The sequence below is a fragment of the Takifugu flavidus genome, chromosome 15 (genome assembly GCF_003711565.1).
Source record: "Takifugu flavidus isolate HTHZ2018 chromosome 15, ASM371156v2, whole genome shotgun sequence".
Lineage (NCBI taxonomy): Eukaryota > Metazoa > Chordata > Actinopteri > Tetraodontiformes > Tetraodontidae > Takifugu > Takifugu flavidus.
In genome coordinates this window covers 13,366,207-13,393,558 of record NC_079534.1, presented here as the reverse complement: position 1 = coordinate 13,393,558, position 27,352 = coordinate 13,366,207, and the positions used below count along the sequence as shown (strand labels likewise).

The window sequence follows — 27,352 nt, the reverse complement described above, 5'->3', positions numbered from 1 at the left end:
ATCCCACAGAACGCGCTCAGCATTAATCATAGCGCGAGCGCGGAGGGAGCCGGGCGCTGCTGGAACGCCGCCTTTCCAAAGAGAGTTTGGATTTTGAGCGAATTAAACTTTTCCAGTGTTAACTCCTCGAGCTGATTGGCTTAATCCCGGAAAATGCCTTTAAAGAGCGCCTGGTGTAGACGCGCGGCCTATGCTGGATCACATAACGAAGCGGGAGAAAATCCTCCGCCATCTGCGCCGCGCCCGCCGCAGTTTCAGACACCAGTTCAGGGTCTTTACGTGCCAGCTGATGGCGAAGCGAAAACACGCCGCCACATGTTTTATTAAAAAAATATGCAGGGTGGGGGGGGGGGGAAGCTGATTGTGTTTTGCCTTTTGATGTGATTACACTAATTTTCATTTGTTTACATTAAAAGGTTTATGGAGGAAGACCTCCTTGTTTGCCTGCCATCAGAGCGCCGAGCTCCCGTTGCCAAATTCAGCCTTTTTTCTTTCTTTTTTTTTGATGTCTTCCCTTTTTATACACAAATCAGAGTTCCTTTAAAATGACCACGTTAAATACCGTTCCAAGTGGGTCTAATTTGATTACCTTTGCGGGGGCTGCCAGGGGCCGGCCGGCGACAGCCTCCGTGTTCTTCTGGTAGCGGGTGGAGAGGTTGAGGATGGCGGCGGTGGCTGCCGAGGCTTGGAGGCCGTCGTCTTTTTTGAATTGACTCGACGGGCTGTGATGACCAGAGGTGGGCAAGCAGCCACCTGGAGCAGCGAGGAAGCCAGGATACTGTTGAGGTGCTAAAAGACAAATAATTAGTGAATAATTTAGTTACAGAGACACCAGGTGTTCCACTCAAACGTATTAAAGCGATATTTGTGGGTTTTAGCCACAATTACCCATGCAAAAACCCTGGAAATAAATGCAGCAAATCCCACCCTTTGCATATAGATTCGGCTAAACATCGTCCGCCTAGTCTAAACAAAAAAAGAGGCTCACAGTCGGAAAACGGCGACATTTCCTGCTCCGGGTTGGCGCCCATCAGAGGCTGTTTGCCGAAGACCTGCGCATCAAAGCTGGCGTAATCAAAGCGGATGCGGCTGTACTTGTCCATGTCTTTGGCCAGGGTGCTCTGCAGCGCCGCTGCCGGATGAGACAGCCTGTAGTTCAGCTGGTTCATCTCCAACTTCTTCATCAAGCCGACGGCTCTGCGGAGGAGACGGAGGCCTTTAGCGCGCCCAACTTGCAGGAGAGCAAACTCATATTAAGCCGTTAAGTATAGACATTGTTCCGAGGCATTTGGGGACGCCAGTGCTTTTGTACACATAGAGTCTGGGATCTGATGTGTTGTAGATCCCCAGCCAGGTTGCCAGACTAATTAATATAGTAGGAGTGGGCATCCTGCCCGTGATATATCCACGGGGAACAAAGAGTTCTGCTCTTTTATCGTCTCTAATAGAGAAGAACTCACAGGAGCAGCAACGGTTGCTTATGCCTGCTTGGAAGGCTTGAAATCGGCTGCATTCTGCTGGGATCAGTGAGGAAAAAAAAACATTCAACCCCCCTTCGCCCCATCACATTTTCGCATAAGCCCTTTAAAGCTTTAACAACTTGAGGATGGAACTTTATTTGCCGGTTTAATGTTTTTTTTTGGGGGGGGGGTTATCTGGCAGTATACCTTGGCGAGCGGTCAGGCGTCTGTCTGCATTTCAGGCTCTCTTCCTGAGGTTTGGAGACCTTCACTGCAGCGGCGATGGGACAGCCCGAGAGGCTATTTTGGGGGGGGAAACAGACACATTAGCTTGATATTGGAAACAAGGTGCAGGTTTTGTAGCGGGACGCACCTGCGGTGGGTGCTACGGTTGCTGTTGACGTGACCTCTCCCTGTGCACCCGGGCGTCGGGCACTTGAGGACATTCTCGTGCATGGCCAGGACTGAGGAGGGAGGGACAGAGGAGATAAGAAGACAAACGCGTCCAGGATATTAAGAAAACCAAAAAGAAAACACATCATTCAGCAGGGAAAGACAAAAGCGGAGAGAATAAACAACGATAAATACATATGCAGCACTTTTGGGAATAAAATTAGCGCATTAAACGACTTAAATACTGGTTGGTGCATTAATGCCTACAGAGCAAAGATCCTCCAAAGACAGAAAAAAAACAAAAACCCCGCAGTAAAAGGCTCCCACATTGTGAGGAATTCTGTAATGTGGCTGAAATGTAAATAGCTTAGTGCAAAGAAGAGCGTAATAAGACAGCTGATTACATTCTTCAAAACAACCGCGCCGTTAAAGGTTCCGCGCTGTATCCTTAGAAACTTCTTCTCTGAGCGCGTTCTCCAATTAGTTTGTAGGAGTTGTCTATTTATTTTTGAATGCTGCGCTAGCTAGCCCTTTGATTTGCAAATACTGCCTCCAGACTGAGAGCACGCGCTTTTTTGAAAAAGTTAATTACTTTTTCTGTTCCTTTTGTAACATTGCTGTTTAATGTCCCAATGTTTGGTGAGTTTTATTGAAATGACTTAACAATCGCCAATGTGGGGGAGGGGGATTCAATATTCACACACGACGACAAGCAACGGGGCCGAACGAGCCTGCGTTCGTTTGAAAAGTGCCGTGCGAATCTTTGAGTTGTGCAGGAGGAGCCCCCAACCAACCGGTGCTCTACTTACTCTCCGGAGGGACCCTGACTTTGTGGGGACACCCAGACAGGCTCCTGTGATGCGGGTACAGGCCGGTCACGTGACCCGTGCCGTCGCAGCCTGGCGTCGGACACTTGACGTCCTTCTTATCCGCACGTGGAGACTCTGCGGGAACAAAACGCATCTCTTAATCTGCAGCGGGGCGCGGCGCACGTCCGCGTCTTAATGCCCGTCCATCGAAAGATTACACCCTGGATTACACATTTAGCTGCGGTCATCGCAAGAACCACGAGAGGTACTTTAGGGGGATTTAAGACTTATGGTCACGGTTAAATATCCGGCTGATTCCGGGCAAAATCCAATATTCTGAGTAGTTGCATCGGGAAAAACGCTTCTTTATTTTAGTCTGTTTATTTATTACTTTGTGCCAAAATGTTTTCGGCACCAAAGAGGATTTCCTCCTCCCACCCCGCCGCATATGCTTCTTTTCTTCTTTTTAATGTTTTTAAAGCGCCCCATCGTCCAAATCAAATGATTCGGCGGGCGCTTATCTTATTGTTGTTTCCTTTTTTGCCTCCATCTGGACGGTTACCTTTCCCTCCGTGGTAGCTCAGCCTGCCGTCCATCTCCATCATCCTCTGGTGCCTCCTCTCGTGGCTCATCTGCTCCATCAGGAAGCGGTCCATCTCCCTGTAGGCGTGGTGCAGGGCCTGCCTCTGCTCCGTCTGCAGGGCGATGGCCTGCTCCAGCAGGCTGAAGTTCACCCGCCCTCGGCTCATCTCGTGGAGGCCCAGGGCCCAGCCGTCGAGCCGCGGCGGCCGCTCCGCCTCGCCCTTGCTGTCCTCCTCGGCGGGCAGAGGCCTGTATCTGAAAGACTCCACCTGGAACACGCCCGCCCTGCCCATCAGCCCGCTCAGGTCGGAGGGAGGCTCTTCTTTGATGTGGCCGTTCCCTCCGGTCAGGTCTTCGGGGGTCTCGGGGAGACTCCCGTTGACCTTGGCGGCGAGGGACAGGGGCTCCCACTCCACCTCCCTCTCCTCGTCGTACTGCGACGGCGGCGACGACGCGCCGCTCATCCTGTCTTGACTTTGGTGTTCTTCTTCATTGTCAAGGAGCTCCTCCTCGTCCTCGTCCACCAGGTGCTCGGTGGCGTCCGGTTCGCACTGCGGGGAGCCGCTGGAGGTCACTTCCGACCAGCCGGCGGAATCGCCGGACTTCGCCGCCAGCTCGTAATGTTTGTGGGCAACTCCGTTGACCGCTCGCAAATTTCCATCTGAGACAACAAAAACACAAATGATTTCACGTGTTTGAGGAGAACGCGGCGGATAATCTTCGCCAAATCCTGTAAAGGTTTTAGATTCTGTCTTACTTTCTCAGAAAATTAATATGCTGGGAGAAAAACATGTTTTCTTTGACAACCTTCTGGAGGATTAATAAGTCAAAAACACGCCAAAACTGGAAGAAATCTTAAATAACATATAAAAACCCTTCATTTCGCCGGCCCGACATAAAACCTGGAGATGAGAAACACATTTGTTTTCCTTCTTTGGTTGGAACTGCAGCGAAAATATAGATTTAGGACAAGAGAATCGGGGGATTTAGTGACAGCAAAGATCAGCTTCTTAATTAGTTGCGTGTATTTGTGAGAGCAAGAGGAGCTGCAACATGTTGTCATCTGTAGGATTCAGCGGTTTAAGAACACGACATTGTTGTTCCCATCAAAGAGAACAAGAAAAAGGGGACGAGAGTCCCGGAAACACAGACGGAGGCAAAACGTCTCAGAAAAACTCGGTGAGACATCTCTTGGTTGATTTTATAGGCCGCCTTTTAGCATAAATCATGAAAAACTATCAGCAGTCAAGTGCTGTGTTGATTCAGAAGGTTATAAGAGGGTTATTAATAATCTGTAGGTGAAATAAACGGCGCGATAAAGGTTAAACCACAATGTCTTTTTTTTTAATTTGACCAAAATGACGCTCTAAATCAGTCCCATTAACCTCCCTCTCTTCACCTAATGTTTCGTATAAATCCAGAAAGTGAACTAATCTCGAGCGAGCGGACAAAGAGGATAAGGTTAACGCTGAAAAACCATAAGAGGCCGGGCTTTATTAACGCCGCCCCATGACGTGCGCGGTCAGTGATTAACAATGGAGAAAGCTATCATCTGGATTGATTCGACCAAATCTCCCCTGATCCCCCCGAAACCGGTGCAAAGTTATGCTCGATTAAGGCTCTTTGGGCTGTTTTACTTTCATTAGGCCGGACTTTGGGCCCAGATCCTCTTAAGTGGCTGCAGCAGACAGCAGCAGCACCGAAAGCGGGGATCTGGCCGGCTGAGGAGGGGATGGACGGTCCGAATCAGATCACACTGCTGAGGCTGATGCGCACCAGCATTATCACTGTGACGCTGGGACTTATTAATGGGAGAGCAGCACAAAAAAACTTAATCCTCAGCCAAAGAGCTTTAACGTCAATTATTTGATGCCGCCGAAAGAGACAGACTGACTTTCTCTGCGGTGCCGCTCGGCCCTGCCGAGAGATCTGCTCCGAACCGGCGTCGGAGGGAACAACGGCGCCAGTTACACGTATTTACATTTAGGAAACCAGCGACGCGAGCTTCTGTCTTTGGTCCAGATGGACTCCCCGGCCTGACATAGCTGCATAAAAATGAGGCGAGCACACACTCGTACACACATCCAAACACAGAGACACAGACGTGCAGCAGGGAAAAAAGAGAGAGAACGAGACAGAGAGAGAGAGAGAGAGAGAGCGAGAGAGCGATGGAGGGGGAAAAAAACTTGGATCCCTGCTGTGGTTTGTGTGTTGGAACAGGTGAACAGTTTGTACTCCAGAATAGCCATTACCAGCACTCTGCAGCAGGGCTGCAGTTGGCTGGAGCTGAAGGCAGTGTGGCCTGACCAAACGAGGGGCTTATTTTTCCTCCCTTTTTTGTTAAAATGCAGATACGAGCGGCTCCCCCGCTGCAAACCTTCTCCCTGCTTCAGCTCTACTTTTCCCAAATGTTTCCCCACACACACACACAAATCGGGGGAACGTCGGCGAAACGCGTCCTGAAAAACGCCAGCCTCGTGTCGCCCTGTTGGTCCAAACTGGTTCAAGTCCAAACGCCATCAATCAAATCATGTTAAAGGATGAAGAGGAAAAATAGGTCCGGCACGACAGCGCGGAAAAAGCAACGATGCTCCGTGAATTACTCGGATAATTGTAGCGTAATATGAACCCGGGAAACAAATTCCATTTCCAGTGAAACCACACAATCCAGTCCGCTCCTCTCCAGGTCCATTTAACTACACACATGTGTACTATAATGAGCTGTAGACATTATGCCTAATTATGTATTAGACTGTGTTGGAGGGCCTAACAAAAGCTTTTGAAAGGGACAATTCTGTTTGTTGCTTGGTTACATCGTTAAAAATATACCAAATCAGGGTAGATTATAGTGGGCCCGAATGCGCGCGCACGCACGCCGCCGGCGCCGTTGCCAAAACGCAAGAAACTCGGCTCATTAGGAAGAAACAAAAACATTTTCCCTCTTGAGGAGAGGAGCGACGTCGGCGAGGGTAAACACTTTCAACGGCGATTGATAAAGTTGATAAAGGCGGGGCCTCCGCGCGCCAGCCGGGGGAGGGGGGTGGGGGGCGCCGCCGCCGCCTCATTTGCTCCCCACAATGGCGGAGGAAAAAACGGCGTTTGAAAGAATGGAAAGAAGTTTAATTCAAATCAAAGCGAGCGAGTGGGCGTCGTTCAGCGGCTTTGGCCCCGGCTATTGAGAGAGGGACAGATGAGGGGTCTGAAATCTGGCCTCATCGCGAGGGGGTGACGCCACGCCAGAAATATCATGGCGGATCAGCTGTCAGAACTTCAATTTGCGGACGTGAGACCCGACTAACGTGGACCCGGCAGGGCCGTCTTTCACTCCCACTGCACAATGAGCGCGGCGGCTGGCCGGTGGCGGAGGGAGGCAAATATGAAAGCAACAGATGGGATTTTAAAATTCAGCGTCAATTGTTCATCAAAACAGACAAAACAACAGGACATCTGTTTACCTGCTGGAGTGTCAATGTTCCTCGGCTCTTCTTTGTCCTGCGGCGCTGCCAGGTCCTCGCTCTCCTCTTCACAAGCCTCGCTGGGGCTGTAGTGGCGGGGCTTCATCAGCAGGGACTTTCTCTTGTTGACGGGGGCGCCCTGCGCCCCTTCCTGAGCGCTCCTCTTCCTCGCGACGGGCCCATATGGGCTGCAGGGAGGACAGGAGGGGGGGGGGAGCACCTCGGGGTCAACAAAGGAGACAGGCTAATGGTCTGAAGCTGATTTTCAAAGCTGTTATGGGAGTTTTCCTATGTGAAACCTGATTTTTTTTTAGTTTTTTTCCTGATTTTAGGAATGTTGAGAAGGTCACCTGTGCGTCTCCACGGTGCAGCCCTGCAGCCCTGCCCAACAGAGACCAACAAAAAGAAGCACGTCAGAAGTCACCTTTGCATTTCGCTCGCAACTCACTGTGAAATAGAGCCTCTCGCTCTCAGGAAGCTTTTATGTGACGGACCGGAGTTTCCCCCCCGTCTTCTTTATTGATCCGGAAAAGCTAATTCGCTCGGTCGCGACTCCGCCGCCGCGGCTCATCCTCTGACAACGCTGACAACCTGATCCGAAAAGGGGAAATCAATTTCCCCTTTGTGGACCGGGTTCGCGCGTCCCGCCCCCTTCTCCCGCGAAGCGCGTCCAATAAAAGGCGCTTTTCATAAATTCTCCCCCCCCCCGGACGCCGCGAAGGTGCCGGCAGGAAGGCCTCGGAGGCCCCCCGAGCGCCCGCGCGGCGTCACATCCACTGTGGAGCTTTTCAATCACGCCGCATCCACACTCCCTCCTTTTGCTAATTTGAGCCGCTGTTCCGATTTAATGAAGTTATTCCCCCCTGAATAATGAAACGCCAGCGTGGCGCTCTTCACACCATCAAGATAATACACAAAATTGACAGTTCTAAAGTTGGATTGTTGAACCGATACCCTTAACTCACGGCGGTAAGTGGAAACGACGCTTGCCTGCGTGCATGTGTGTGTGTGTGTGTGTGTGTGTGTGTGTCATCCAGCACCAAAAAGCCCCACTCACCTGTGCTACCGTGGTATGTTTTCAGAGTTTGCTCCTCACCTTCGGAATCCATCTGTAAAAAAAAACAAAAACGTTAAAATTACAAAAAAAACAAAAAAAACAAGCAGATTTCATTTACAGCATCTAAAACCAAGCCAGACTCCGGGACGCATCCGTCGCCCTCCCGAGAAGGAGGAGACTGACGCCGGCCTAAAAGTTTCAAAGGTGAGTAAAAATATAATGACTGTAAATAATGACGCCAGGCGAAGGTCCGCGCCTCGCCGCGCGTGTTTAGACAAAAATAGTTGCTAAAACCCATCCACTCTCGCTCCGTGTTGCTCGTGGGCCCCAAATAAAACCTATTAAACATAATTATTCCAGGCTGATGGTGGCGTATAGTGGTCACAGGCCAGTGAAATCTGTGAGTCACAGGATATGCTGCTACTTTTCCCTGGTAATGGGAAACATGACTCCTCTCTCTGGTTTGCTGTTGTGATTGAAGGCACTGACCTGTCATACATTTATAATAGGGGAGCAGGTGTGGCAGTGATGGACCTTAATTTCCTTTAATAAACCTTTTATGTGCCACACTCTTAATGCCACGCCGGGCCCTCAGAGGTCCTGCTCATAATAGGTTCATTACTTTTGATTACTACAGCCTATTGAGACAAACAACTCCCCAACACTATAGATTGCATTCTGTAAAAATGAGTGTAGCTCATTAGTTTGGAACACTTCTGCACACAGACGGGCCTGGACAGTTTTCTGGACACTTGTCCTTTTTCTTTTATCTTTTTTGAATGCAGGAAGACGGTTCTTGCGAGCAGCAGATAAGAGGGGACGCGGCGAAAATAGCCCCCGCTTCTTTACGTCTTTATTTATTTTATTTTTTTTAAACATGTTGTGGTTTCAATGGCTGGATTAAGGTTAGCCTAATGTGTTTATGGTCACAACAGCCTCATATTAGTTTTGGTTCCACCCAGTGAGATGTAATTACATTGTCGATGTGAGTGTGTGTGTGTGTGTGTGTGTGTGTGTGTGTGTGTGTGTGTGTGTGTGTGTCCTGCTGTCATTAAGTTTGGACAATATGTCACACACAGCTTTGAGTTTAATATGAATAAGAGATCTTCTGAGGCCTGTGTGTGTGTGTGTGTGTGTGTGTGTGTGTGCGTATGTGTGTGTGTGTGTGTGTGTGTGACAACAGACACTGTCTGTGCAGGCTCTGGTGAACTGACAGGTCGTCCTGGCAGAGCAACAACGCAGGCAAACAGGCTGACTTCCGGTTGACCAGAGCAGAACAAATCCACCCGTTCAGGGTCCAATAAGAGCCTCTAACAGCACAACTTAGCTCTTAAAATTATATTAACATCACGATTTAATCTATTCTTGTTTATTTGGGTCATGCTTGTACCCTTTTGACACAAAGTTTGCTGTACAGTCACATCATAGAGGATATGATATTTTGCTAATAGCTAATGCTATAGCTATGATATTTTGCTAACAGCAAATATTTTTTATATTAGCAGTGGTATGTTTTAGAAATACTGACAATGTGGACTTTAAAAAAGTCTTTTTTCAACACTTGTCCTTCCAAATAATGTTTTTAACTGACTGATGTCAAAAGAGATAGAAAACATAATAACACTCATCAGCATAAGGCCACGTTTTTATGACGCTAAGGGTGTCGCTCATATTTGGACGTGTACTATTGCAACCCAAATGGATGCTGAGTGACTAATCGGGTTTTGTGACGCATCTTGTCTCATCTTTAATGTGCTCTGTTGTGGCCTGTTTTTAATGCAGCTGCTTAGTTAAAACACTGTGTGGTCTGAACCCAACTTCTGATTATGTTTCAAAGGAGGTTTTATCAGGTCCGAATGCAGCTGCAGGAGGACGCTGAGTCAGCGGCGCCTTTCGGGGCGGGTGTTAGCCGCCTCCCACAGCTGTGCTGAGTTGAAAAAAAAGCACGCAGAGGTCGCGACCCCTGCAGGTCAAAGGCGCCGTTAAAGTCAGAGCCACTTATTTAGCCGGCGTTCATCCCCGGAGACGCTCTGAAGCTCTGTTTACCTTTGATTGTAGTTTTCCAAACACTCGGTGGGAGAAGGTGCCAGATCCACACTGTCCAATCTGATTGATGCCGTCACGCTGCTTATCTTTCAGGAGGCGATCGTGTAATTCATTATCTGAAACAGGAGTGGGGGAAGGAGACACAGACGACGTGAAAAATCAGGGGAAAAAAAAGGAAAAACCCTGCGTGGTTGTCGTGGTTTCATGGGACTATTTTCCTAATCTTTAGACGGGGCTGTCACACACAGGTGGAGGGAGCATTTTAAAGCCTCGCGTGGAATACGGAACACGACGCAAATTGATTGCTTGACAGAGATCAAATTGGCTGCTTCTAATTAATACAAAACATCCAAGAGGGAAAACAAGCCGGAGCACAATGAGTACATTAAGCCTCTCCACTTCACAGATCTTATTATGGAATTATTTATTTTGGTTTGGAAAAAAAAAAAAGAGGCAAAAAAAAAAAAAAATCTTAATTATAGCTCACAGAGCACTTTCCCAGCAAAACAAAACTGGGGGGGAGGGGAGGGAGGGAGAAAGGGAAGGAGGGAGGGAAGGAGGAAGGGAGGGAGGAAGGGGGTATTCACTCCGGTTCATTAGCATATGAAAAAAGACTCACTACTATTTGAGCTGGTTCGTCATCTGCTGAATCATATTTATGCACCGCCGCCCCCTCAACCTGCACACACACACTCACACACTCACACACTCACACACGCCGGGTCCAACACAAATAATGCTCCTCAGAGGACCATTTCCGTTAGTGTCTGTGAGATCTTCTACGTGTTAATCTGGCTGCTAGCTGTCCTTGAGCCCAGCCCATTTCCCCCCTAACCCCATCTGCTAGTGTTCCCACCACAGAGGAGAGAATGGGCTGTGACTGGGGGCAGAGAGACACAGAGACACAGGGAGAGAGAGAGAGAGAGAGAGAGAGACCTTCCCAGTCCGGCAGTCATGAATAACCATCCCCTCGCACCATTATCGGGGAAGCGGCGTCCAAACGGAGACGAGGCAAATGTCTGTAAAACAAGCCCGGTGTTCCTCGCGCGACTTTAACCCTCACTCTCGCCGCTACTGATGCCGCTGTGATTATTTTCGTCTAATACCTTATTAATGCCGTGCAGCTGCTGTGGATATTCATCGCTGACCTTGAGTCTTTGTGTCCCCTTGTTTCCAGCTTATCGGCGCACTTGGGACGCTCTCGTGTAATTAACACAGACGTTATTGTGATGGAGTTTTTTTACAAAAGAGAAAAAAGGGAGGGGAGAAAAACCACAACTCAGCGGTGCTGCTGTGATCCCTCATCCTGAAACCAATAAAGCAGGCCCGGGCTAGCAAAGGAAGATTCTGGGGACCATAAAATTAATGGCATTATTTACATTTCCTTTAGAAAGCAGGTGGCGGTGGGACGATAGAGGCAAATGAGATTACACAAAATAAGATTTGAAAATGTCAGAGCCGCTACCGACCAACTGTTATGATTAGATTATACTTTTAATGCGATGACTGGCGAAGGCCGAGCGTGCAAACAACGCATGTGTAAAAAAATAATAATAATTATTATTTTTAAAAAAAATAATGGAGGAGCCTTTTAACTGATTTCCATCCTTCTTTTCTTTTAACCTTTTGACCTTTCTTCAACTGTATCATTTTGAATTATAGGGGGACGGATGGGTGCTCTGTGCAAGGTCACTGTCTGGTGTGTGTGTGTGTGTGTGTGTGTGTGGTGTGTGTGTGTGTGCCCACCTCCTCCCTGTTTTTTGTTTCCTTTTTCCAGAAGCGCACCGAGCGAAAGGGTTAAAACTGGAATGGATTTAATTATGGAATGAATGGAATTATAATGCGCCCGCAGCAAGTTTTCCTCCTTATTTATTAAAGCAGCTGATGGGCCAGGTTTGATGAGCCACTTCTGGCATAATTGAGTCATCACACAAAGAGGGTTCCTCGCATTCAGAGTGGTTTTATCAGCAGCAAACAGACCTGATTACTGGCAATTACACTCTGATCTGGAGAAAGGGGAAGGAAAGAAAAAAAGGTAAAATGTGCTGGGTAACTTGGGTGGCTTATAGTTTACCCCAGGAATAATTTTCACATCAATTTAGCATTCTGAGTGTTCTCTGCTAATGTATAATATAGAGCAGAGGACGGGAGATAGCGGCTTTTACTCTCCTATATCCTTGTAATGAATGTCCGAGGGCACGCCGAGCGGATTGTAATTTATATTTACCCTGACGGAGGGTTGCAGGAAGACTAAAGAGAGGCTAGCTGAAGCTAGCGCGAGCCGCCTGGAGCGCACCTGCCTGCAGGAGTGCTCACACCTGTCCCGTGGAGAGCAGGTAGCGCCGCGTTCAAGGAGCAGGGGATTGTTTTCACGTCATTGAGATGCAAATGTGCCCGTGGTGTGCCAGTGATTTAAGGCCAGCCCGCAGATTAAAATCAAGAGTGGGGAAGGAAGATAAACAACTTTCTCTCTTCGGGGAGGTGGCCAGGGACGGACGGAGGGACGTGCTAGCTGTGTTAGCAGCTGGGCAGCAGAATAATTCCGACTGCCACGAACGCACCCGAGGCCAGAAGAACGATGGACCACTAAACTGGCCTCTTTTTGCCTTTACTTTACAAAACAAACTCAAATCCTACTTCAATTTAACAAAACAACAACAAGAACCCGACCACATCTGAAATCAAGACATCCTGCCAGCAACTTTTGAGCATTTCTCCGCCCGATGAAGGTTTTCACATTCATGCAGACGCGGTAAAAAAAAAAAAAAAAAAAAAAAAAGAATCTCGAAGTCAACTGCGATTTCAGATGTAACAGCCTCGCAGCCACCCCGGCGGCCAAGCAAAGTGTTTGTGCCTTTTGCCAGAGAGTACTTTTATAGAGGAGCGTATTGGCATCTTATCACTTCTCCAAGACAGAGACGCTTCAATAAAAGAACACAGCTCACAGAATTCTTAACAGACAATTAGGAGGCCGGCTTGCTGCGATGGCTTCAATGATTTGCTGTGATGGCAGAACTACAGGGGAAACTTGTCGTTGGACCCAGTTCGCAAGAGTCCCATAAAAGAGTCAGATGGTGACACCTTTGCGGAGGTCGTCCGGGAATCTTGTCATCGCCGTCCAAAGTCATCCCGGAGCCTTCCCTCTAAATTGAGTTCATCTGGAGCCGGACCACACGGAGCCACCAAGTCCAGATTGTTTCTTCTGACATCAAAGGCCAATTTCTGTTTTTGACCAAATTTCTGCCGCTTTTACTCCCCCCCCCACCACCCTTCCCCACCCACCCAGCCTTTCACGTGGCGGGGGCTGGATGATATGCTATTTTATTTGTGAATTTCAATCCAATTAAGAACACCAAAAATACTGAGGCAAATAAAATCTTACAGCGCGCTATGAATCAATAGCATAATAAACGGAGTGGCAGGCAATTCATCCGCTGGCAGGTCTCCAGGCCGCCAAATCGCTCCCGTTAGTTTGACTCTTTGAATTCTGTCGCCGACATGGCCCCCCCCCCACCCCACACTCCCGCCCACCACCGCCACCGCCACAAACCTGTCTAATTTGGAAGACAGGTGTTTGGGGAAAAAGAAGTTCCAGCCCCGGTGTAACAATGAGCGGTGTAATCCCGCTCATTGTTCCCGCCCGAGGAGGCCCCTTTCATGGAGGAGGCTGCATTAATGCTACCAGGTGGTCCGCCATTCTCGGAGAAAACGTAGTAACCGTTCCAGCTAATCTCCCCGACACAAAAGGCAGGTCTCCGGTGCTTATGGTGGGGGGGTGGGGGGGTGGTGGTGGTGGTGGTGGCGGGGGAGGGGAGGGGAAGTTTACCTCCAAACACACGGGGTCCGAAAAGTGGCGAGAGAGACTGGGGCAGTGATTCCTAATCAGATTGCGGCGAAGTGAACAGCCCGCGTGGCAGCTGTAGTTTTCCCAGGGTTAATTACCTTTCACTGCTCTCCCTAAATGAGTCAGCTGTTCCTGTCATTAAACCACTCCGCTCCATGTCTGCTCCTCCGTCCTCCAGAACACCACCTTTGTTTCCCCCCCGGCCAGCGTTTCCACCACAGCCGTCGGCGGGGCACTCGCTTTCCTCGCCATTCCGAGGCCTTCCGAAAAACGGAGACCGGCCTGTTTTTTTTTTTTTTGCTTTTTTTTAATCACGCCACTGATCTTTATTAAGATAGAAGGCCCTAATTCCCAGTGCGCCTCCCCTGTACCCTGTTGGAGGAAAATAATACCAATCTGTCAAGGTCTTATTTTACCCCTTTAGTTCAGCTTGAATGCGTGCACGAATTGAACATGCTTACACACACACACACATACTTGCTTGTGTGTATTTGTGCCGTCATCAGTTCTGCACAGTCTGCTTACTGGGCTCACTGGCTTAGACTGTTGGGGGAGTTTTAAGTGATTTTTTGCCACTGTATGGTAAAATCCCTCGGCCACCTGGATTACAAACTCTAGTCCTTTAACTCATGCCAGTTTAAATCCGTGTTAACTCGGATTTACCTCTGGCATATGAATCCTCAATCTGCGTAAGCTTTGTTTGGAATGAGTCAAACATAAGTATTCCTCGCTGCCACGGCAACCCCCCCCCATCCCCGTCGTTGTCCACCGTGGCCAGTTCCGAGGCCAGAACTTGGTTCGCGCTCGGGCCCGAGTCCGTCCATGCTCGCGGTGACACCAAACCCGGAGTTTAATCAGAGCCCTTATATCAAGATCCTGATTTGTTTACCGTCAGGCGGACGTTATTTGCCCAGTTGTTCAAACACGGGCCCAAAAGCCATCACGATAAAATAAAATATGGCACGAGCGGCCCGGAGGATCTAAATTAAGTATTATCCACTATCCATACAATCTCCCACGCACAAACACACAGACCCCTGCGTGAGTTAAGCCAGACTATTTTGTACTTAAAAGGTTAGTGGGAGTGTGTGGTGAGTTTGATCCACGCTTGCCAAATCAGCAGATGGTCCATGAATATGATTATATGCATCAATAAAAGGAGTAATCTTTAACAAATGTAAATTTGACTTAAGTCCAGGGTTTAATAGGCACGATGGACTTTAACCCACTTTCAGGCCTCACAGCGGAGCGCGATAAGCTAATGCCCTTTTTGTACGAGAGCTACCACTAATGATGCTCCGGAGAGGAGTCCCGGAGAAGGTGAGCGTGTCTGCAGGGTCTAGCATGTGTCACCACGGCAGCATTTCCCACCAAAGAGCGGATTAATCGGGCGGAAACAAGCGTCAACAAGATCCTCCCCGATGGCACAGTTCAAAGACAAAACCCACAGTCAAATGAGCGACAGCAGCAGAGGCAGAAAGACACTTTTGAGATATAAACCCCCCCCCTCACCTAAAAAAAAACAGGTCCTGCAGCACGAGAGCGAGGCCTCGTGGCGGGAAGAGAAAAGTTTCAGCAGCAGATGTGGAGTTAAGAGAGCAGAGCTGGAATTCGGAGTCCCCTGAACGCAGCATCACAGTCCCTGACCCTTCCACGGAGCTACTGATCTGAGCCCGAGGCTGGCGCGGCACAGCGCATCCTCGCGTCAGACGATCCCACTCACTTGTCTCCTGCATCTAAACGCGCTCGTGTCAACATGTCCGACAGGGCAGAACCGCCAGCGCGACTTACCGTGCCCTCTCCAGCCTTTGTTTTGCATCTCATGGTGATGTCGGGGAGGAGACGGAGCAGAAGGATATCGATGTGGGGTACAGGGCAGTCTGGAGCCTCGCTGCTGAGAGAGAGTGTTTGCCTGGCGTGTGTGTGTGTGTGTGTGTGTGTGTGTGTGCGCGCGTGTGTGTACAGGGACGCTGTGATATTCACCCGAAACGCTAAGCTTTTTTTTTTTTTCCCCTCTCTCTCTCTCTCTCTGTAGCCTCTGTGTCATTCACTTAACAACCAATCTCATTAGCTGCTGGGCTACAATGGACTGAATTATTTTCTGTGTAAATACGCCACATGGTGACATAAAAGATTCCACCCAGAAGGGAGGAAAAAAGAAAAAAGAAAATCATTGATTACTGGGAAGAAGCAGGCGGGTACCAAAGCGACTTGAATAAGACAGCCATGGAGAGTGATTTTAATTGATAAATCAGATTTATATTCCTCGGGGGTCTAAGTGAATTGAGTGTAAATGCATAATTATGCCACTGTAATTACTGTATTATGGTGATACATGTACACAGATCCTTGACTAATTAGACTGTGCAGGAGAAGATGGGCAGATATTCTTTTACTGTTTTTAAATGATGCGTTTATTGAATTCACTGTAAATTTGAGGAATGAGAATATGCCTATATGTCCTTTGCTTTTCTTTCTCTCTCTTTTTTATAGCCCCTAACCTGCTTTAAGGGTGCAGAAATGGGAGCATTGTAAGTGCTCCAGCTGTCCATACGCATCAGGGACGTGTCCATCGGCCAACTTGACCCTTGTTAGAAAACAAAACAAATACAAAAAGGAGAATACTGCAGCCTGGGACCGCCGAGCCGGGTCACTGGAGATTTTCCAGACAAACGCCACACAGGGGAGGAGAAGGGGAGGGGAGGGGAGGAAGAATAAAAAGGACAGGCTCAGAATCTCATTTTAACAGACCGCACACAATCTGGGCTCCCACAGAACTATCTCTGCCTGACCGCTTTCTATTTATCCCTTATCAGTGTTTACCAACCGCTAGTTTTCTTTCATTCACACTGTGAGGCAGTTCTCTTACTATCAGTCAACAGCTGACACCGTGGAACAGCCTCAAAGGCAAGAGGAAGGGATCAAAACTAAACCAAAGCTGTTTAAACAATACAACAGAGGAAATAAATTCATAAATCCTAATTCTTCCCAACCCACAAGGGTATAAGCAGATCCTTTATAGTTAGGCCAACAAACAAAACCGCAGCCAACGAGGTACATTACAATCAAGGTAAATTCTCAAATATATATTTTATTTTTAAAAAAAATATGGTGGGGGAGGGAGGGAGGGAGGCAGAAAAATCCCATGTAATATTAATTGGGAACATTTCATAGTCTTGCCCTGTCAGGCAGGTTTTTGTCCCGATTTGTGGTGGATTTGACACCGAGCTGATGATTTTAGTGGTAAACTGAGAAGACAGAGAGGAAAATCAAAGGAAAGGAAGCAGTTAAACAGAGGGTCTCCTGTTCCATCCTGGCTCTCAAGGCGCTCTGGTGATTATTTAACCTCTGGATGGGTTCGCTGCAGTAAATTCTGGAAATTAGATTTAAATTTAGCACGCCCAGGACATTTATATTTATTACAGCTAAAATAGGACACAAAAATTCAGCAAAATTCTTCAAAATAATTCTAATATACCGACGACACTCGAATTGTGCAAAATTATTAATGATGAAAATAAAGAAGACCGGTTGCATTTTAAATAAAAGCATAAAGGCCACACGATCCCTAAATCATGGATGGACACACACAATGCTGGTTCATAATTTTCCAGTTTTTCCCCCCTTGTGATACTTTTAAAAGTTAAACAAATTAATTGCATTTATCCTGTCGCCAGCTGCCCGACAGCAGATGGATCATTCCTGAGACCTGGCTGAATTAAATCCACATAATTCATTTTCCTGGATTAACGAACTGAAGTGTGACCGGGGGTTAAAAACAAACACAGGTAACATCACGTCCGACTCGTTTTAGGATTTAAACTCGACGACGCGCAGCTGTTGTCCAAAAAAAATGACAAAGAATTTTACAAAATTGTCTTTTTTTTAAAAAAAATTAATTTATTTTAATCAGAAAGAGAAATAAACAAGCGGCGTGATTTTCTTCCCCATGGCGGAGGTTTTTAACGGCGTGTTTAATGAGTTTGGGGCTGCAGTTTGAACAGGCAGCAGGTACCTTGGACAGTTCCTGGAGGCCAAACAGGTCACATTTATCTGTCGTGTAGCAACTCATCCTGTTTTTGAAGCGAGCTGGACGAATAATGGCCCTTACTTATCACTCTTTTGTCACACGTCCCTGCTTTAACCCCAAGCGCTGTTTTAATTAACGCCGATTAGAGATGCAACTTTATAGCCTCGCTTGCGCGTCCCGTCTCCGAATGGCCCAACTTTGCAGACGTGACGCGGCAGCTAATGCCTTTTGTTGCTCTTTCCCTGTTTGTGGAGAGGCGAGCTGGCTGGAATAAGCCGATAAAGATGCGATTAAATGGTGGAAGACAGGAAGAGTGACGAGCAACACTTCAAATGGTCCAAACGAGGAAAAAGGCTGCGTCTGGAATGACCCAAACCTAAAAACTGGCTCACGCCTGCGTCGCAGACCGAAACAGCTCTGAAAATGTGATGAGAGATATGACAGATGTTGTTTGTTTGCACACATATTTTCCACCTGAGGTTCAGTTTTTCCACTCATTGCTGAGAATAAACAATATCTAAAAAGAAAATAAAAACCCTATATAATGTCTAAAGTTCTCCCACTTGTTTTAAATGTAGCAGTGACAGAAATAGAAAGTTGGCTCATTGAGCAGAGCTCGATTAATTTTACCACGATTTGCTGGTAAATGATGAACTTTTGTGACCAGCAGCCATCTTCCTAAATCAATAGTTGCTCTGGAAACTGTCAAGTGCTTTTTCAGGTCTGGATTTGTTCAAAGGTCCTCTTTGTGGCGCACAAAAGTTCAATTCCACCCTTTGTTGTTGCACATTAAACACAGAATTAGCATTTCCCCCCCTTAACATAGCATCTGAAGTATAAATAGTTCCCAATAAACAATAAGAAAAATGTACTGTTTGTCTTTTATTTTGAAACTTACCCACATAGGACACCCCCCACCCCACCCCCTCCCCCCAAATATTGTATTTTTGAAGAGTTCTTAAGCCAAGCTGCGTTCACCACAGTTTCCAAACATAACCAGAATTTCAGAAAGCCCAAACAGGATGTAATAAAATACTTGACCGACTGTTCAAATATGTTATTGGAACACAGAGTCAATGTTTAAGTGCATTAGGCTCAGTGGTCTTGTATGTACAGCTGTCACTGTCAAAGCCACAGACAACCTCACTGTGCTTTGTCTCTGCACACAATACCAACATGTGCTCTTCTAAGACAAGCTTATACAGCACAGAAATGCTGTGAATTTAATCTAGACACACACTATCTCATGCTATCTGGACGATCAAAAATAGGTCATGCCTCTCAAAAAACAGTTTGAGCCATTTAATCTCCTCCCAAACTGTCTGGAACCTGGGCAGAAGCTGAAGAACACCGACTCGGATGGAGCCAGGGCTGCAATAGTTTCCAAACACTTCCCGATACGATTCAGACAAAGTGCCAGCGTGACACTGTTTCACATAATCTCCTGAAATCCGCGCAACACAAGTATCGCTGCCGAGCAAATCTCCGCAAATCTGAGCAAGTTTCGGGCACATTTCAGCTCCTGTTTCGGATTTAACCCGACAGTAACTACCAGGCTGAGCTGAACGCGCTCGCCGTGCACATGTGGAGCAGAGTATCGGTCATCACGACGGCTGACCGAGCCATCGCTATTACGAAATTGGGTTAAAAAAAAAATAATTAAAATAAATCAAATATTTTTTTTTTCTTTTTAAAAAAGGAACTCGAACACCAACCTACTGCCGCGGTCCAAAAAGTTTGATGTTCTCCCAGTGTGTCGGTCGCCGAGCTGCTGCTGTGGCTTTGAAAGGTAGTCCCCAGGAATATGACATACTGCGCCTTTGACAGCCTCGAGATAAGCACCTGCGTTCGGCTCCTTTTTTTACGTCACACCTCCCCATTCACAGCCCTTCAACATGATGCACATTTGCACATCAACAGCCACCCCCCCCACTCCCCTCCTCATCCTCCTCCCCCCTCCCCCCTCCCTACTCCCACATCCGCAAAACACACAAACAGGCGCACAAGGAGGCAGAGGCGCGCACCGGCCTCCGCTCGCGACCGCGTCCGCGCTCCGGCTCGCTCGCGGGCTCGCCGCAGATTTTGTGTGTGTGTGTGTGTGTGTGTGGCCGGGTGGAAACACACGGCACGCGCAGGTAGCTGCACACAGGTGACCTGCTGTTTTTGCGGCGCCTCCCCCCGGTCAGCGGCGGAGGCGCCGCCGTGCTCAGCGTTCAGGAGGGGGGGGAAGCAAACTTTCCCTGGCTTTTGTGGCGGTGTAAGACCGGGGCATATGCCCTCCCGAGCTCCTCATACATCACTCATCATGCAAATGAGAGGGAATGTCACTCCTCGGCAGCAGATGGCCAGGGATGATAACAATGGCTCAACAGACCAGTTCCAGTGTCTGCGACTTTATCGCTACGGCAACAACAAAAATAGACGATATGAAATCCTTGTCCTGTTAATTTGATTTTGCCCCCTTTCTAATGTCTATACCTGTCAGTCTGTTTCATTTCTCCTGGATCATTTGAATGTAAAAGCTTTGTCTGATGTGGGGTTTTTTTCTCTCTTCCTGTCACGAGAAGTCTGGCTATCAGTAAAAGGCAGAGACCTGGAAATGATTTTTGGTGACTACGGAAGGCTGCTGCCGAGCAGTTATTCAACTAATTAGGTGTAATTCCTCCCTGTAGGCCATGTTAGCCTCCCGAGTTAGCTCATGCGTTCGACAGGCCTGGATTGAGACGGGCAAGAATAAAAGAAGAAAGGGGGCCCCGAGAAAATGGCAAATGCAGCTTTTCAACCCCCCACCCCTGAGCCCGAGTGATGTCACCCTGCGTCCTGCTGACTCCTGTTCATACAAGCCCCTATAGCGCAGAGTAAACAGTGGAAGCGTTTAGCAAACAGGGCCAAATTACAATGACAAAGGCAACCACACTTCTGGGTGGAGCCAGGGGCAAGGGGTGGGGGTGGCGGGGCAGGAGAAGGGGGTGGTACGGCACAGCTCGGGATTTAAAATAAGTGGTACCCAAGAGCCCCCCCCCCCCCCAACCCTCTACTCCACTCCTCCTCCTCCTCCAAGATCCTAGCGTAGCCCTTCCCCAGCTGATGGTAGAGGTCACCCAAACATAGTGATGTGTAACCCCCCCACACACACCTCCTCCTCCTCTCCGGCCCCCCCGGGGACCGAGGCGCCGACACAATATGTAATAATAATGTATTTTCATTTTTCTCTCTCTCTTTCCTGCGATTTGTTTCGTTTTGTTATGCAAGGCTGGGGACTCGAGGATGGAGAATATCATTACTTAAGGTTTGGCAGTTGATCATCACCTTGTTTAATGCCTCATTTGAAAGTCTAATTTCTAACTGTCTTCAAGAGCCAATTCATGATACACCGTTAGAGACACATACAAAGACAGCAGGCCAGCTTTCCTCCCCTTTTTTCCCATCTATTTGTGCCTGTTAATCACAGAAACACATACGAAAACTCCTCCATCTAAGCGTCTTATCAAATCCCCTGTTCTTTGTTTGCTGACGCGGAGGAACCTTGTTGCGGGGATGATTATTTCATGTCTTGGGCTTGAAAAACACTTGGAAAAAAAACAAATCAACTCATGTCAGACGGTCTTGACAAGTCATGAGAAGGCGAGATATTGAGGCTGGATTTAAAAAATGCAAATGTCTTCTTTTGGCCCCTGCATCTGTTTAAAAAAATAAATAAAAAAGGCCTCGTTCAGAGCGGGCTTAGAACACAAACTACTGGTGTTTTTTTTGTTTTGTTTTGTTTTCAAAGCTGTTTCATCAACGGAAAAATGTGGGCATAACCGGAGCGAGCTGATGGAGGAATGAAAGAGGAGTGGGCTGGACGAAATTACATGTCAAACAAGGGTTCACGTTTAAAAAGTCCTGCTCATATTTGTAGAAAGTGTTTGATTGCGTTTAGAAGGGTATTACAATGGGTCACATCTGCGTCTAAAAGCTTTTCGCGTTCCGCGGCAAATTATGTGAGCAGAGCGAAGGGTCGCGCCACCCTGTTGTTTTGAGCACTATACCTTCCTCCTGCGAAACCTACACAAATATGTTTAACTGAATTCTTCTAATGCAGCGCGGGATCAAAATGTCAGCGGCGCAACTTCAACAAACCCCCTCGCTCGGCCACCCCGCCCCTGTAATTTCGGCAAAAAGCCACGTGGCTAATTCGGGCGGCGGTGCGCATTCATTTAACGTAAAAACCTATATCATACTGTGGTTAATGTCGCCCGGAATGCGTTGAGGTTCGCCCAAAAGGCTCCTTCTTGGCGGAGCCCAACTCTCCACTTGATGCCACTTGTTCCTCCAGTAGAGTCGTAAACACACATACACATATATATATATATAAGTGTATGTATTGATTTACATATGCAAATACCAACATAAGTACGTGTTGCTGATACGGCTCCGGGATGTGGAACTTTCTTTGTGTTAATGTCAGCAGACAGAGGGTCTCCTTTTGAAGATGCAGGGTATTTTTCATGGGGATCATTATCAACGCCGCACGTCACCGAGCCGCCGTTAAAAGAAACGTTCAGATTACTTCCCGGCAATCTCCTTTAAGGCGAATTGCACGCGTGACCGGGGGCTTCCTGACGAGATGTCGGTCCTTTGAAGGCACTTCAGTAAGATTTCAGATGTTTACGGACGCCTGTAGGACGCTGTAAACGGAGGAACCCGCAGGGGGCGCCGCTCATTAGCGCTCGGTCCAATCGAGAGTCAAATCGATGCGTGACTGGTCAGTCCACGTCCGCCCTTTGAGGCTCACAGGCCGCGCAGTCATTGTGTCGTGTCATTGAGGGGTTAGGGTCCAGATCCGGGCGTCTCTGGGGGGGAGGGGTGGGGGGTGGGGGGTCCCTGCCCCGTCTTTTCTACTCGGGCGAGCGGACAATGAAACAGACACGCCTATAAATCGCCAGATAGGAGCCTGGAGATTCAGCCAAAAAGGCAACAATGGTAACAGGTGTGTGTAATGTGCGGGTTAGATAATGACCTTGGTGGCTTTAATAGTGTGTCTAGACACGACGAAGAGGAGGCATCGCCGTCTGGGCTCAGGAGTCCTGGGGGAGCACCGAGTCCACATCCAGAGCTGGTGCCCAAAGAAAACCAGCACACAAACGCGGGAAGCCTGTCTTTAAAATGTTGGTACGCCAGTTAGTTTGCATAATAAGCTAAAATCATCTCGACTATTCAGAGATCAGCACTTGAATAAAGAGAGAGAGAGAGAAAAAAGCGGCATTAACGTGGATGGGCTGCCATGTTTGATTGCGGCAGATACAGGAAGCTTGCTGACACCAACTCGAATGCTAATGCCCTTTGAGCAAGACAAAGAAATTGATTATGAAGTAAGTTTCTTGGGTACGAGTAGCCGGCGTTGAGTGATTAATGGGGCCGGGTCATTGATTTCCTTTTGTTTCGATCTTGGTTAACTTTCTGGAGACACAATTACAATTTGTTTCCCAACAATAAATCCAATCTGGCTCGTGCAAATTAAATTTCCCAATGGCCTCTTCTGCGTCATTTTAGATCCGAAACGGATTGTTATCCGAAAGGCATCGCGCGTTAACGTCTGTTTGTTTTCTTCTGTTTGCGTTTGTTACATTTCTGATTGGATATTGTTCGCCTATTCAAAGGGCGAGCGCTCCTTAAGATTATCGTAAGGGGTATCGCTTACTCGGATCGGCGTCAGGGGCTCGTTTTTCGCGGCCCTGCGACGCCTCGCCTGCAACCCAAATCCGCGACGATCGCGCCCTACCCGATCCATTCCGGAGGTCGCTGGGATGTTTTTTCGGAGTTATCAGAGCACAATGCGCCCGTGCATTTGCAAGTCAAATTGTTGTGCGGCAGGCAACTTCACTGAAAGGCCTCTTCCTCTCTCTCTCTTCCAGCTTTGCAACTTTGAAAACTTCCCCAGATCCAGACATTTATACTTCCTGATTTTCTCGCATCATCTCTCCAAGATAGTGATAATACGATTTCTGTGTGTGTGTTTTTTTTTTCGCTGTTGAGAAACAAACTGGATTATGAGCAGATCACTACATAAACAGCTTTCTAAAAGGAGGCAGCTATTTTAAAAAAAGGCTGAAGAAATGCAAAGAGGGATTTAAATTTTAATTTGAATTTATTCCAGCAAGTGAAAGGTTCTTTTGAGAGGGGATTTCAGCAAAGATGATGGTATTTAAAAGTGATAAACAAGCATCTAAACCTCCAGTGGGAAACAGTCATTCTGCTTCTTTCGAGTGTAGGGGAGGAATTGGGCTCGCTATGGTCACATCCAAAATATAAGAATAAGTAATAGTTGTAATTAAAATGTAAATAAGCGAGATCCGAGGAGATATTTGTGTCGTAAATTGCGTAATTAACCGTTCCTCGTGACACACCTCGTGACTCCGGCTGCACGGCTCCGTGTCCTCAGGTGCAACCGCGTCCCCTCCGTGTGCACTTGGCATGGTGCGCTCCCTACTGTACACGTGCACTTTGAGAAGTCTTTCACACTTATCACATGCAATTTAAATCCTGGGCCTCAGCTCGGCGACAGGAACAGCCGGGCTAAGTTCAAAACCAAAACTGGGACTTGTGTTGATTCCAGGCAGCTGCAGGTTGAGACGGTATCAGGAAGAAATAAAAAGAACGAAAATCCGCAGGAGCGATCCACTTCGGGGCAGCCACCTGCCGTATTTACGCCACGAAGCGTGGCCGATTGCGGCTGTCACCGATTGTCTTTTGTGATTTCCGGATTTCTGGATCATTCCGATGTTTTTCTATTCTGTCGAGGATGACCACTAAACTTAAGCGCAGGGGAACCTGCGCCACACAAGACAGACAAAGAGTTGCATCATTCTGTCGAACAGCTAATCCGATCATGGACAGTGTTTGTGCATTTGCTATCTTCGGAAAATGCCAGCAAAGGCGCTAAGTAAACCTATTTTACAAGACTCCCTCACAAGGATACTGTTGCCAGTATCGGGATAAAATTTCACACAGCGGCATGGCTCAGTCACATAACCTAAGCAGGCTTAGCAAAAACGGAACACTACAAAGTGTTGCACTTTCTATGTGCGAGTGTGTGATGTGAGCGTGTGTCAGGGCAAACAAAAAGCCCCGGCGGCTGATGCGAGTTTGAAAGCCAAAGTGAACTAATGGCTGAAAGGCATGTAGATACTGTTGTTAATGCTGCGATTTGTTTGAAATGATAGATTACGGAAGTGTGCACCTGGCATTCTGCGCTCTAGCCTGGCAGCCCTCCTCCCTTATAATTATAATGAACGCACGGTAATTCAGGGTTGACGCTCAAACGCGAACGATGTCCTTTGAGACAGCTTGTTTTAATGGCTATGCAGAAGAGTTCCTGGAAGTGCAGATGGCAGACGCGGTGGCTTTTAAGCTCTCTGCGGAGGGTACACTACAAGGTGTGTGAAGGAAGGCCGCGCCGCTCTTTTGTGCTCCCCGAGTTGACATTAAGCTAGCTTTGTAAGCAAAGATTAAGATACATTTCACAGTGTGATTACCACAATATCGATAGCCCGCTATACTAAAAAGTTGCACGGCCCAGTAAGGCAGAGAGATGGAAGCCAGTTTCTTTAATCTAAATACCCCACTGTGCATAATTTGGCCACATAGGGGTGCATTTGCTCAGATCTTTGGGCCTCATGTAGTCTTTTATTAGAAGTCTTTTTTGGGGGATGGGGGGCGGGGGGGTTGGGGGGTGCTGCCGTCCACATTCACGCACTATATTTAACTGCATAGTGTGCCACACGTTGTTAGAAATAATAGCCACGTAGCCCCTTTGTCATGTGTTTTGCCCCCTCGCTGCCGGACAAAAGTTTTCCTGTCTGTAGCTGCTGGAAATTACAAAAAATAAAAAATAAAAATAAAGTTTTGCTTTAAAGTCGCACAGGAGCCACATTAGCATGTAAAAAGAATAAACAGAGGCATTCTCAGTTACACACTCCACCTGGCTGCTAACCAGCGTCCTTGTCAGAAGTCCACCCACCGCACTGGCTAACACTGAAAGACCTCCCGGGGACCGCGGTGACCATTCACTCGCGTCTCTCTTTTTCCCGTGCACCTGTGACTGTTTTTGTGTTTGCTATTTTTTGCTTTGTCTTTTTCTGGCAACGCCGTATCATCGGAGACACACTTTGCCTCAAAAGGAATTCTCCTGCCCAACAATGTGGTTTGTTTGTTCACCAGATATGGCGGGCCAGAGAGTCAAATGAGAAAAAAAAAAAAAAAAAAACAACAACAACACGTCACCACAGTAATAATTAACACCAAAAGAAGGGAAAATAAGCCAAAAGACGGACCCGAAGTAAGGAAAGGCAGGCGATTTTACCGACTGGTTTCTTGCCGAGCCGGGGGTCTGCACAGGTGCACTTGGAGAGGCTCTCCTCCTTACTCTCCTCGGACGGCTCATCCGGCTTCTCCATGGTCCTGGACCTTAGAGAGCTGCTTTCCCATTTTCCAAAGGACTTTGCCACAATCGCTTTGTCCGCTCCTTTCATTGTTTTCTGTAAAACACATTTACGGCATGACTTCCCAGGTTTATCCCTCTTGTGAGCCATCTGCCCCCTTTTTTGGCTCCGGGTAAACCTGGGCTCATCTTTCCCAAACCCAAAGTAAGGGGAGAATTAGGGCATTGTGTGCATCTGCATTCTCTTAAGCATTCCAGAAAATTTCCTGATTGCCCTGGCATCTATTGTGGCGTTTGGAGCGTTTGGACATTGTTTCCCTCCTGACATTTCGCAATCCAGTGCGGCGAGAGTGGAACCAGTATGAAACAATACTTCTGCAAAGTAAACAGGAGGCGGAAAGTGTGTGTGTGTGTGTGTGCAAGGGGGGATCGGGGGTGAAAAACAAACACATTTCCACATATAATCCAACCTAAAGGAAATAAAAATAGCACATTATGCCCTAATTGAGTGCGGTACAGTCCGCAAATACTATTACAAGGCCGATCAGGATTAGCAGTGGAACATACCTAGTTATCTATTTCCGAGTGCCAAGACTGCTAGCAGTGGGCAACTAAAAATTCAAAAGCTGGTAAATCCAGTTGTCTCCTAAATACAGAAAGTACTTAAATCCAGCGCTAACAGAAGAAAAAGACGGATAAAGGGTGCTCTGCATATCACCGAAAAGCTTGTGCACTTTTCAGAATCACTGGCTAGGTTAAACAAATATGCTAAGTAGAGATCAAAACAATCCTTTGATCTGCAGCCTAGTTTCCAGAGGAATGGCTTGGCTGTTGTTGTAAATAACTTGTATAAATCTATATACCGTTTGCCTTCAGGTAATATCAAAAGTGCCAGGGATTCGCAGGCAAATACCTTCTGGTTAGGAAATAGATCAGATAAAAGCAAATAAATATTTCAGCGCCACAGCGCTCCGTGATTTCTGCGCGTCACGGCTAACGTTTTTAACCCCGCATGATCATCTCGCTCCCGCGCTGCCCTGGAAAACGAGCAACATTCAAAAGCAAAAGCGCGTTCTAGCTCTTTCCGTCGGCTCAGGGGAGGGGGGCGGATATTCCTACCTCCAGCGTGTCATTCAGGTCGAGCGGCGTGTAAAACATCGCGCTGAACTTCATACAAAAGAGGCTCGAAGAACCAGAATGCAACTTGCTGACTAACTTTGCCCCCTGTTTTGATCGGGCGCACAAAGAAAAACG

At 47.7% G+C, this 27,352-nt stretch overlaps 1 protein-coding gene across 8 annotated transcripts in view; it reads right to left on the bottom strand.

The window, feature by feature from the left end:
- st18 (ST18 C2H2C-type zinc finger transcription factor) overlaps window positions 1-27,352 on the bottom strand; it is a 35,234-nt gene extending 7,882 nt beyond the window's left edge. For 5 of the 8 annotated variants that reach the window (XM_057055942.1, XM_057055939.1, XM_057055943.1 and 2 more), the window contains exons 1-12: window positions 27,218-27,352; window positions 26,021-26,195; window positions 9,803-9,918; window positions 7,757-7,808; window positions 7,050-7,080; window positions 6,700-6,887; window positions 3,225-3,905; window positions 2,663-2,797; window positions 1,834-1,924; window positions 1,668-1,760; window positions 989-1,197; window positions 590-789 (exon numbers count right to left, since the gene is read on the bottom strand). In XM_057055942.1, the coding sequence (XP_056911922.1) occupies window positions 590-789; window positions 989-1,197; window positions 1,668-1,760; window positions 1,834-1,924; window positions 2,663-2,797; window positions 3,225-3,905; window positions 6,700-6,887; window positions 7,050-7,080; window positions 7,757-7,808; window positions 9,803-9,918; window positions 26,021-26,195; window positions 27,218-27,271 (2,025 nt within the window). In that variant the 5' untranslated portion in view covers window positions 27,272-27,352. Of the gene's footprint in view, window positions 1-589; window positions 790-988; window positions 1,198-1,667; window positions 1,761-1,833; window positions 1,925-2,662; window positions 2,798-3,224; window positions 3,906-6,699; window positions 6,888-7,049; window positions 7,081-7,756; window positions 7,809-9,802; window positions 9,919-15,437; window positions 15,682-19,391; window positions 19,619-26,020; window positions 26,196-27,217 lie in introns of those variants that run through there. The other 3 variants (XM_057055945.1, XM_057055941.1, XM_057055946.1) reach the window with 3 other exon arrangements.